The sequence below is a fragment of the Conger conger genome, chromosome 8 (genome assembly GCF_963514075.1).
Source record: "Conger conger chromosome 8, fConCon1.1, whole genome shotgun sequence".
NCBI classification, from domain to species: domain Eukaryota; kingdom Metazoa; phylum Chordata; class Actinopteri; order Anguilliformes; family Congridae; genus Conger; species Conger conger.
In genome coordinates this window covers 58,759,950-58,772,555 of record NC_083767.1, presented here as the reverse complement: position 1 = coordinate 58,772,555, position 12,606 = coordinate 58,759,950, and the positions used below count along the sequence as shown (strand labels likewise).

General features: G+C 41.2%; 2 protein-coding genes across 4 annotated transcripts in view; one reads left to right on the top strand and one right to left on the bottom strand.

The window, feature by feature from the left end:
- The first annotated feature begins 1,366 nt into the window (after nucleotides 1–1,366).
- LOC133134998 (thioredoxin-like) lies at nucleotides 1,367–6,827 on the top strand. The gene is made up of 5 exons (XM_061251718.1): nucleotides 1,367–1,521; nucleotides 5,230–5,334; nucleotides 5,496–5,561; nucleotides 6,268–6,333; nucleotides 6,649–6,827. The coding sequence occupies exons 1-5, from the start codon at nucleotides 1,498–1,500 to the stop codon at nucleotides 6,709–6,711; spliced, it is 324 nt and encodes a 107-aa protein (XP_061107702.1). The 5' UTR covers nucleotides 1,367–1,497; the 3' UTR covers nucleotides 6,712–6,827.
- Nucleotides 6,828–7,686: 859 nt separating this feature from the next.
- The window catches only part of svep1 (sushi, von Willebrand factor type A, EGF and pentraxin domain containing 1), a 104,100-nt gene continuing 99,180 nt past the window's right edge, over nucleotides 7,687–12,606 (bottom strand). For all 3 annotated transcript variants that reach the window (XM_061251716.1, XM_061251717.1, XM_061251715.1), the window contains 3 exons: nucleotides 11,516–11,611; nucleotides 9,037–9,130; nucleotides 7,687–7,990 (listed from right to left, as the gene is read on the bottom strand). In XM_061251716.1, the coding sequence (XP_061107700.1) occupies nucleotides 7,960–7,990; nucleotides 9,037–9,130; nucleotides 11,516–11,611 (221 nt within the window). In that variant the 3' untranslated portion in view covers nucleotides 7,687–7,959. The remainder of the gene's footprint in view (nucleotides 7,991–9,036; nucleotides 9,131–11,515; nucleotides 11,612–12,606) is intronic.

Genomic DNA, 12,606 nt, shown 5'->3' with positions numbered 1-12,606 from the left:
AAACTCACGGAATTTTGCACACACATGAGAAGTGGTGGCTGTCAGGATCTATCAGATGCTCAGACTTGGGCGTGGCCAAGGGACTCCACAGCACTCCCTATTGCTTTGTCTTCTATTGTGGGCAGGCACTTTGACCTACCTGCACCTAATTAGGTAGGCATGTGGGACTCCTCTGGACAAACACATTTCTCATTCACATCAAATCAAATATGTGAACAGGAAGTCAGCCATTTTGAATTTTGTGCGTTTTACACGTACTACACTTTTAAGTACTCCTCCTAAGGGGTTCATTGCAGTCACACCAAATGTGGTGAAAGTGGTCTCAGGATAGTCATGATACTAATTCCGAAGGATATTTTTGATATCTCAAACGGTATGGTCATGGCGAGGCATACAATTTTCATGTCATGCCGCGCCAACAGGAAGTAGCCATAAATTCATGGTTTACATTGTCTGATCTGGCTGATATTTTACAAATATGTTCACTGTTAGAGTGTAATCACATCCATATACCAAGAAGAGGTCAATGTTATAGCGCCACCATCTGGCAACTGGAAGTGAGGTTTTTATCATATTTGTATGCGTTCCTGCTAGGGTATTCATCACATTCACACCAAATGTAGTCATCATGATCTTAGAATAGTCCTGACCCTAAATGACGAAAAGATTTTTGATATCTCAAACGGTTTGGTAATGGCGAGGCATACAATACACACGTTACACCCAAAAACAGGAAGTGGGCTTAATTCCGTTCTACATCATCTGATCGGGCTGATATTTTACATATATATTCACTTTTGGAGTGCGATCACATCCATATCCACATTCATCTGGGCGTGGCTACACAGCGGTGTATGGTTCTTTTCTAATATTGTGGACATATACTCTCACGTAAATGCACCACATCTGGTAGGCATATGGGTGTCCTCAAGACACACACATTTCTAATTTGCATCCCTTAACTTTTCTGAACAGGAAGTGAGCTATTTTGGATTTTGTGTGTTTTTAAGTGTTTTTTCACGTACCAAACTTTGAAATACTCTTCCTAGGGGGTTCATCACATTCACACAAAATGTGGTCAGCATGATATTATAGCCCTGACAGACAACTATGAACTGAGTTTTAATATCTTGGAATGGTATGGGTATGGTCAGCCTTAAAATTAACATGTAATGCTGCCCAAACAGGAAAATTATGTATTAAATAAGCATTAACCTGATTGCAAATGTTTGGCCGAAATGAAGAACGAACGGTAAAAGTTGCCAGGCAATGTATCATGAATGTGATTACACAGTTTCCGGTAAAAATGAAAGTAAGCTTTCGATTTGATTCCATCATGACTCAAAGCTGAAATCGGGGAGATTTTTATTTTGAGGGCGTGGTCACTTCAAAATATCCTGAGGATATAAATGCTTCGGATCCCACCTTCCCCATGACGCCACAGCCTGAGCAGGACGCAAACCACACGGTCCTCACTGCGATTAACACTTCATCAAAATGGTCAAACACATCGAAAATGAGGTAAGAAACAAACCACAGCTTAGGAGAAGTGGTTGATACTAAATTATTGACAGCAATATTAGTTCGGGTTCGTAGTATCACATTTCGGGTTTGGTGTGGAATACGGTACTGTACTTAGGCACCCTAGACTATACAGTATTTGTATTTAATAATAATAAAGTAACATATTACGGTAAGCAATTAACTACTTTTTACATAAAAACTTTATTTAGGACCTTTCGTTTAACTATTTTTGAAAAAAATCTTATCTGTACAGAATGTTATACAGGTGCCTAAGACTTTCGCACTGTACTGTAATTCCATTCAATTTATGTCTGCATAGCGCTTTTCACAGAAGGCTGTTACCTAGAAGACGCTTTACATACTAGCACAGAAGAGAATAAAACATATCAGCCCTGAGCCCCCGAATGGCATATAAGTAAACTACTCTCTTTCGGGGAGAAAACCACTCAAAGAGTGGCGAGAAAATTCTCCGATAGGAAGAAATGTCGGAAAGAACCCGGCAATAGCCTCCAGGATGTGTCGAAGCGTGCCGCAGTCTACGACCTCAGAGCGGGGTCCAGGGGGCCGGTTGGAGTGGTCCATGAGCTCCGGGCAGTTGGGAAAGTAACTTTATTAGTCTATATGTGTGGCATGGCAGTATTAGTTTGGAAGGCCGTAGTGTTGGACGCGTAACCATGTGCTGAAACATGGCATGGTAAATATTAGGCTCAGCCAGATGGAAAATTGTAGCCTTCTTTGTCAAGAATTTGTTTAGGATGCGTTTCTGTCTCATGTTGGCTGTGCATTGTGCACTGTGGGGTGATTCTCATGAAGCCAAGCTATGCTATGTCTGTGAAGATTTTAAGGACATACTCATGAAAATTTTAAATAATTAACTTTTATTTGAATGTACACTATGTCTATTATGTGGCACAGTTCATTGTTTGGTACCAAAATAGTATTTTATATGTTTTTAACTGATTTTTGAGTCACAAATTCATTACCGTAATGCGTCTGGAGAAAGATTTCATGGTTTCCCCTCAATTTAACATAATAAATATTCAAGCAAGTTTATGAAAAGGAATATACATTTGTTTAAAACTGTATAATTTAAGATAAGATATAGTGGTTTCCAACAATTTAGAAAAAAATATTTGAGGAAAACCGAGTGTCCGAACATACAGCTTTCATTACCGTTGCACTGTGTTCACGGTCCTCTCTTAATCACAGCTTTTTTTTTTAATAAAGTTTTTTGACCCATAATGCACCACAAACAAGAAGAGAAAAAAGACTGTTTGTCATATTTTGATGTTGTTAATTGTGAAGTTTATCTTTACGCATCCCTATTTCCCCACCATAGGTGAACATTACCGTAATGTGTAATATTTCATGTTCTTGAAAAGTCATTGATTAGATGTTTTACTGTAAAGAAGGTATTAAGAAGCCCAACTGTCAGTGAAAATATTTTAGCTGAGTCATCATGGCTTCTGCCATTTTATACTAGCTTAGCTAAATGTCATTCATTACCGTAATGTGTAGCTTTCATTACCATGCAATATAAAGGCCTGTTGCGGTAATGAAAGGTAATATTACGGTCATGTGTATGAACAGTTTCTTTTTTGAAAATAGCACAAGTTTATATTACATATTGTTATATAGATATCCATAATGATAACTTATATTCCTTAAGAGCAAAGGACAGTGAATTTAAGAGGGCTGCATCGAGAGCTAGGGTGCTGAAACATAGAGAGAAGATTTACAACAACCCAGAACTTCTACAGGAGTACAGGAGAAAGGAAAGAGAAAGGTAGGCCTAAATAAGGGAAGAGAAGAGCGGACAGAGATAAACAAACACATTGAGATAAACAGATAAACAGACACATTGAGACATGGTACAGAACACACAGCAGATACATATATTTCATGGAATGAGTACACAATTTCTAACAGTTTAAAAATGTTAAACTTTAAGAACAACATGGCTGCCATATGAATTTGAAATTCTGTGGGTGGGGCCTATTTGATAAAAAAATGTGTAACTCATGTATGCATGGAGTGATCATATATACATATTATAATTTCTCATTCTCACACATCCATGCACGCACGAACGTGCGTATGCACGCACGAACGTGCGTGCGCACGCACACACACACACACACACACACACACACCACTGAATGCTGCATTGGTGTCAAGGCAGTTGCATAGGCATAATAACTATTAGTGTAGTAGGCCAGTAAAGTTCCAGGGCCAGTATGGTATATGTAGTAGGCTGAAGAAGTTCCTGTTTCAGAAGTTGTCTGTTTCATAGCAGTTTTCAATACTGATTCTCATCTTATTTTAACAGATATCAAATGCGCAAGGAAAAAGGGTTGCTAAAGGCAGCAGCAGACCTGACACCCAGACAGCTGCAGAAACAAAGACAAAAATGGCGAAAATATTCTAACAGATGTAACAAAAAGAATAGAGCCCTCCAAAACATTATTAATGAAACCCCACCCTCAGATGATCCGGATGAAGTAAACAGCATCAACATTAACATTAACCCCCAACCCCAACCATCCTATAGGGTCCTCCAACCAATATATAAAAAATGTGTTTTGTTGTTTCATATTTCTAATTAAAAATGTGTTACGGTAATGAATTTATTTCCTCACAGTGTCTCTAAAAATGTCAGAAAATACTTCAAAAATGTGCACACGGATTATAATTTCAAATTGAATAGTGAAATTAGATCCTATTTGATATAAAGGGGAAAAAATATGTGTATGCAGTAGTTGTTGATTTTTGCTATGAGTTGTACCATGTTCATGAGAATCACCCTGTGGGATATCGCCGGTCTTTGCTGTGGATTCTATGGTCTAAGTCATCTGACATCCACGCGCAGAATTTGAGGGTGGCGGAGTAAATAATCTGTTGGCTGATCGTGGCGTTCTTCTCCCGGAAAAAAAGTGATTGTAAACGTTTTCTTTTTCTTTTCCCGTTGTCCCTTTTAGCTACATTGTTAATGACGGGTGTGTGAACTGGCTGTTTATTCAGGATGCGAAACGGTTTGATAGCGGTAGCAAAAGCCTTAGGCTACCACTTTAACGGTGCACTTTGCCTACTTTATCTACTCATGCAAGTCATATTTTAAGCTATTAGGTGACACTTGAAATGGTGACTGAATGAATGTTAAAACAATGTGTTTATTGTGGTTAGCGTGCTACGTGTATTGTTTACAGTACGCGTGTACGGTAGCCTATTGCTATGCCCATATTGGTTGTTCATTAGATGTTGATTATCTGTGGCCATAGCAGCTGTCACATTGCATCCAGGCTGTACATTCTACTGTAAAAGCAGTTTAAAAAAAAAAAAACGGTACAGAACTGCATTTAATATTCAAACACGAGCACAGTGACACGGTCGCGGTCTGACTTGGGTCGCATAAGTGCGAATCTACCATGATCAATATGCCACCTAGTATTAATTGTGAATGACATGTAAAACGAATGATATAAAATTGAAAATGCATGAATAAACTGTCAATATGTATAATGTGTCAATATGACTCCAACAAATATGATGACCAAAATTGTAGCTAAAATGACATTTGTAATAAAATCCTCGTAGTTTAATTGAAAGGATGCACACCAGCAGCAAGGCACTTAAGGTAAGGCAAACTTAAGACTGAAGTGTGCGTGTGTGAAATATAAAGTTTGTTTCCTTTGTTTCTCTTTGTAGGATCAATTCAATCAGGCCTTGAAGGATGCTGGTGGCAAGCTGGTTGTGGTGGACTTCACCGCTACATGGTGCCCTCCCTGTCAGAAAATCGGTCCGAAATTTAAAGTGAGTGTTTTCTTCAGAATGTTGTTCCACCTAGCAGTACTACAGGAAATGCATTGACCAACATGCACGGGGCAGTTTGTGTAGCAGTACGATGGACTGAGCTCAATGATATGTGGAGAAACGCTGACCTTCCTTTTGATCACCTGCCTCCCTTTTTACAGAGTCATTCGGAGAACCCAGAGTTCAGCAGTGTTGTGTTTCTGAAGGTGGATGTGGATGAAGCTTCGGTAAGGGCAAATCGTATTAGTTTGCCTTGATTTAGCTCTGTAGTCCATAATTGAATATTTGTGATCAAACAATTTACATGTGTTCATTCTGAACTTGTATTTATGGGCATTTGTTTTAGGTACATTGAACCTTTTATACATAGCAGGACAGCATAATGTTTTGGACAAATTGCTTCACAGGTGTTTCTGAATAGTCGTGCATTTTCAATTGTTTCCTTACTGCAGGTATAAGGGCACATGATTTCCTTTGGAGTCTATTATTGGCTAATGGCAACATGGGGACCAGAGTTGAGCAAGTCAGGGAAGCCATTATAAGTCCTAGACACAAGAAAAAAAGCATTTGGCTTTCCATTTTGGTGTCCAGAGTTGTGTGCTTACCTGGTCTAAATGGGAGGAAAATGTAGGCCAGAACCTCGCCAAGAGATGATGCTTTTCCCTGCTGTGTCCTGCCCTTGTACACAATGAAAGTGCTTTCAGCACATATTCATATGTGACTTCTCAATGAACTACGAATGTACTTATCCAAAAAAGAAATGAGATGAACCCAGTTCCCTCTTTGATTCTGTGCTTTGGAACAATCAGTATTGTCTTATGAGGGGTAATTTTATGCATTTTATTGTGTGGGGTTCGGTAAACTGATGCACGCAGAGGTTGTTATTGGTTGTTTTATTGGGTCATTTGTGGTGTTTCTGCCCTCCTTCTGCAGGACGTTTCAGGAAAATGCGAGATCAAGTGCATGCCAACATTCCAGTTCTACAAAAATGGGAAAAAGGTACAATTAGCACCCAGTCAGCTGAACACCTTTTATGTAATGTTTAATCGGGAAATGATGATTATATTACTTTTATTTTGGCCATCTGTCTCTCTCTCATTCTGTTTCAATAGTTTTGAAGTAGCCGTCTGAATCAGTTTCTCGATTCAGCAAAGACCAGTACTGTCTCCTGCTGTGTAACATATAATGTGTGTACACTGGTTCCTTTTCATATGTATGCTTTCATTGATGTTTATGCAATGCATAGTCCTTTTTTGTTGACTTTTGTTAAGCCTAATTTCTTCTAAATTCACTCATCCTACATTTCTGTCCCAGATTGATGAATTTTCCGGGGCAGATGAAGAGCAACTGTTGCAGAAACTGCGTGAACATAAATGAGTCTTCCCTTCCGACCTCCAGCTAATATTCCAAAGTTACTTCTGAATGAAATTCCATTTTGTATACAATACACCTTGTGTACCTTTCAGAACAATAAATTAAATGAATGAAATAAATTACGTCTTTATTTCTTTCAAGGAACTACTTTTTATACTCTTGAATTGAAGCCTGTGATATTTTCAGTTTGGCTCAAAATGGCTGCTCCTTCCTGAGAATGTTTGTCTCTTCACCCAGGGTTTAGCATGAGGAAGCAACAAATGTTTCACTGGATAAATATGCAGAGCACACAAGGATGCTTTGAAAGTAACCTGTTGAAAATGGCAAACTTTGCTAAAGGAAGCATTGGGCCTTATATTCCCAAAGCTTTTCCTTTGAAAAAATGTAGAGGTACATTTTCTAATTGTTTTATTGTTTTAAAAGCTTTTTTTAAAAGGGTCTTTATATATCATTATCAATACTCATAAATTACTTTTTTCAATAAAGAAATTGAGAACGCACAATCCAAACATCATTATTATTGAAAAGTCTTTACAACATTATTGTAAAGTGGCAAAAACAAAACTAAAAACCGGGTCTTAAAAGTAGACAAAGCTAAAACTGAGACTGAAATCAAAGGCTAGGGGAAAAATAAAGGTTATTGAGATAGCATGGTGGTTAATCTAGTTAAAATCAGTATCATATTAAATATTATTACATTAATATAATTGTGAGGTCTGTAACTACTTTTAAAATGGCTTTGCATATATAATAAAGCATTCTAAGAGAAACATCTTCTGCATATGCCTTTAAACTTGTTTCCAAAGACATAGATTGTAAGAAAATTTCAATTTGAAAAATAAAAGCTTAATGCTGAAATGGTCATTTGAAAAGTTTGTACGCACAGCTAAACAATCAACCCCTTTATCAAGGGTGCCAATAATTCTGCAGCCCACTGTATATATCAATATTATGGCAGTGATTCAAAAATTGTGCCGATTTGTGTTTTATGCTTTAATAAAAATGTGAATAGTTTACACATATACATTGGACAATCACATCATAATTTTACACATAATACAAGTAAAAGTATATAGCAGCATATAATTAATACTGTTGATTTTCTATATGAAAAAATACAGCTTTATTTTACAAAAAAAAAAAGTCTTTTAAAAAAATCATGGTTTACAATGATTCTCATGTTCCGTATCTAGTTCAGCAAGAATACCGTGCTATTCTGAAGAACACCTCACGTGGAGTTGCGTTTCAGTTTTAAAAGTGAAAATATCCTGATTTTCTTTTCCTAAAAGAGAAGAACAGAAATGACATACATTTTTGATTTAGCAGTTGCTCTGCTTTTGAAATGCTTAATGTGAATGTATTGCAATGTCCAAATTACCACAAAATCTAAATACAAAGTACCACCAAATCCATATTTGGTTTTTCAGGTTTTAACTGACAGGTGACAGGTTTCGGCAGCACACTGATAAGAACAATAGAGTCTCACAAAATGGCTGCCGGCCAAAGCACTTCTGGGAACTCCAGCCTCTGACGGGAAAACTCCAGTTAAAATGAATCTGTTTCACTGCTGACAACAAAACAAACCTCGACCTCGAGGCCATAGTATTGGACGGTTAGTTTTCCAAGAATCTTTTTCTTTTCTTTTTTTTTTATCATTGTGTCACATGACACACTGAAACGGCTGTGAAACAGAACAGGGAAGCCATTCCCTTCCCTTACAACCTTCAGTTCCCTTTTCCACTCACTCAAAGAGAGACAGCTGGCACTGAAATCGATACATCTGGCTACCGCGGGGACAGCACACATGCTACCATCTCACACTATCCAGCTCGCATAGACTGCTTTGGGAAAGAGTGCAGTGCAGCATGCGTATGAGTGGGGGAAAAGGTAAATGGTAAATGGTTGGAATTTATATAGCGCCTTTATCCAAAGCGCTGTACAATTGATGCTTCTCATTCACCCATTCACACACACACTCACACACACACCAACGGCGATTGGCAGCCATGCTCAGGGACACTTCGACACTTTGACACTTGGAAAAAGGTTTACCGTTTGTGTGGGCGTGAGTCAGTGCGAGTGAAGACGCGCGTGTGCGCGTGTGTGGATGAAGATGCGTGTGTGCGTGTGTGGATGAAGATGCGTGTGTGCGTGTGTGGATGAAGATGCGTGTGTGCGTGTGTGGATGAAGACGCGTGTGTGCGTGTGTGGATGAAGATGCGTGTGTGCGTGTGCGGATGAAGACGCGTGTGTGGATGAAGACGCGTGTGTGCGTGTGTGGATGAAGACGCGTGTGTGCGTGTGCGGATCAGCAGCTCAGCGAGTCACCTGGAGCAGTTGTGTCCAGTCCATCCCTGACTGCAGTGGCATCGGTTCGGCCTGATGCATCTCCCACCATTCAGACAAGGCGAGGGACACACCGCTAGAGACAACACCAGCAACATTATTACAGTACATTACATCACATGTCATTTGATGGCCTCTCTGCGTGGAGTTTGGCATGTTCTCCCCGTGTTGGTGTGGGTTTCCTCCGGGGTACTCTGGTTTCCTCCCACAGTCCAAAGACATGCATGTTAGGCTGATTGGAGAGTCTAAATTGCCTGTAGGTATAGGTGTGTGAGTGAATGGTGTGTGTGCCCTGTGATGGACTGGTGACCTGCCCAGGGTGTGTTCCTGCCTTTCGCCCAATGTATGCTGGGATAGGCTCCAGCCCCCCTGCGGCCCTGTTCAGGATAAGTGGGTTCAGATGATGGATGGATGGATGGATTCTGCCTTCTCTTTTTCCCACACACCCAGGCACATGTCTCCTAACCTCATCCTCATGGAGATCTAGTGTCTTCTCCTCATCCCTCTCCTTCTCCTCTTTTGAATTTCATGCGGTTTCTGTTACTTTGCCGTGCAAACAGTTTATTATTGTTGTTTATCGCCCCCCCGGGTCCTCTGGGGAACTTCTTGGATGAGATGGACATCCTCCTCAGCTCCTCACCAGTCAATGACACCCCCCTGATCCTCCTGGGTGACTTCAACCTCAACTCAGGTTCCACCCAGTCTACCTTTCTCTCCCTCCTCTCTTCTTTTGACCATACCCTCACTCTTTCCCCTCCCACCCACAAAGCAGGCAACCTTCTTGACCTCATCTTCACAAGGAGCTGCACAACAACCAACCTCTCTGTAACACCACTCCATATATCTGACCACTCCTTCATCTCTTTTTCTCTTCCACTCTCCTCTAACACCCATCCATCTCTCCCACCATCCACTGTCACCTGTCGGCGGAACCTACGCCACCTGTCTTCCTCCACCCTCTCATCTACAATCCTCTCCTCCCTACCATCTGCGGAGTCTTTCTCTCGACTGTCTCCCGACGATGCGGCTACAACTCTCATGTCCTCCCTCTCATCTTCCTTTGACTCTTTGTGTCCCCTCACCACCAAACTAGCTTGGGCCTCCCCCCCCAGTCCTTGGCTTTCTGATGCTCTACGAGCTGTCCGAACCGAACTGCGGGCAGCGGAGAGAAAATGGAAAAGGTCCTGTCTCCCCAGTGATATGGCTTCCTTCCATGCCCTCTTATCATCTTTCCATTCCTCTGTCTCTCTAGCTAAATCTTCCTTCTTTCACTCGAAAATTAACGCGGCCGCCTCTAATCCCCGCAAACTGTTTTCAACTTTCTCCTCTCTTCTGGCCCCCCCCCCCCCCCCCCACCCCCCTCATCACTCACACCTGCTGACTTTGTCTCCTTCTTTGAAAAGAAGGTCGATGCTATTCGCAATTCCTTCTCCCAACCCTCCACCCCTGCTGACCCTCCTAAACTCCCTAACCTCCTTTTCTCCCTTCTCTGACGCCGACACACTGAAACTCCTTACATCCCACCGCCCGACCACCTGTCTTCTTGACCCCATCCCCTCTCCCCTCCTACAATCTATATCTGATGACATTCTCCCTTTTCTCTCCTCTCTAATCAACACCTCCCTCTCTTCCGGCACCATGCCCTCTTCCCTGCAGGCAACACAACAATCTAACACAATAAAGTTTGCAAAAGGTCTGACTAATTTCTGAAGCCACTGTAAATACACTGATCCATTTTGAAATGAAGGCCAGTGATAAAATTGCTGGTAATACCTTCATGATTACTGAAGCGAAATGTGTTTAATGTGTTATGCAGAGTTAACGCAGCACCTGGGGCCGTTACCGTGACCACACACTGCTAGCATTGCTGTTTGGAAAAGTGAGTGTGTAGCCACAGCAACAGGATGTAGCAATGTGAAACCAGCCCTCAAGTCCACAGCTAGTCTCAAATACTGCTTCCTCTCTGCATTTGACTGATATTCTGCTTTAAAAAAAGATACAACCATTCCACTGCCACAATAACCAAATGCTTTGAGTTTTGTACCATTGTGAATTTGTATAAAAGAGAAGCAAGCAGACCGTTGGGGTAAATATTTGCTTGAGGTAGACAAGACAAGACAATATTATAAATATTTCTCCTTTCTGCATCTCTTGATGCAAACCAATCCCCGTCAATTTTCTGTTACCTCCAGAATATTTAACGCAGAGGGAACACAGTCTCACGGTGGTGTTCATGCTGAAAAAATAGCCTCATTAGTCATCAGGACATTTATTTACACAGACTTCATTTCAGAGCTGTGAGAGGAGCGCGCTGAAGGGCACGCCGCTGTCGTGTCATGATCTCAGCTCCCTCTTGCGTCACGGGGCTGAGCATCCCCCCTCTCTTAGGGGAGAGCAGGTTGCTACAGTGACTGGTGTGTGACTGGTGTGACTGGTGTGACTGGGCGTGAGGCGTATTTACCGCTGTGACATCGCGTTCCCATCCAGCCCGCGGGACACTCGCACTGGTACGGAGCCACGCAGCGACCCCCGTTCAGGCAGGGCAGAATGCAGATGGCTGGAATCAACACGAGGAACTCAGAGAGCGCTAACGCAGCGGCTAATGTTCAGTAATGTTCAGTAGCATTGGCTCAAGTGCAAGGGAATACGCCGTGTCATCCTCGGCTGGCGTCGTTCCCAGCGAGGGTAATGCAACACCGCTCATTCGCAGAAGTACTAAAGCACTTAACCCTTTAAGGCAGGGGTGTCCAATCTCATCCAGAAAGGGCCGGTGTGTGTGCAGGTTGCTGTTTTAGCACAGGACTAAGACAGCTGATTCTACTCATCAAGGTTACTTGATTAAAGACCACGATTAGTTCATTAGTATAATCAGGTGTGTTACTGCTGGGTTAAAACAAAAACCTGCACCCACGCCGGCCCTTTTAGGATAAGATTGGACACCACTGCTTTAAGGTGTAAGGTCGCACGATCACACTCTGACTAATTTTGGAAATGTATAGAAAGATCACAATTTTTACATTTAGAGCAATAGCGGATCTGATCCTTAGGAATGCAAATCCGGTAGCCTATATTATACTGTTAGCATGTTATACAATAAGTGACAATAAAATAAGTTCTCAGCCCTAATGGAACCAAAGGTTGTTATGGGGAACAGAGGAAATAACACTACAAATCTTGGTTTTCCCCTACTCTTGACGCTGCACGGAAATCTTGACTGTGGATGCTAGTTGTTGAGAAATCTTGGCTGACGGTCACTCGTGAGAGCATTGTGAGAGGCTCAGGATGAAGTTTGTGACAGCATATACAATTATCATGCTTAAAGTACGTCTTCATATTCCCTTTTATCATTACAAAAGTTTAAAAACGATTCCTCACCTGTTTTTCAGCCTTCATATGCACAGTACAAATTTAAGTTTATTTTTTTAATAAGAAATTGAATATTTTGATTTATTCCTATAAATTTTGTTTTAGCATCACACTTGGCAGCGGCTGAGGAATAAATAATGAAACAGCAGTGAATTAAGTGGCTGGTGCCTCTTGCATTGGATTACA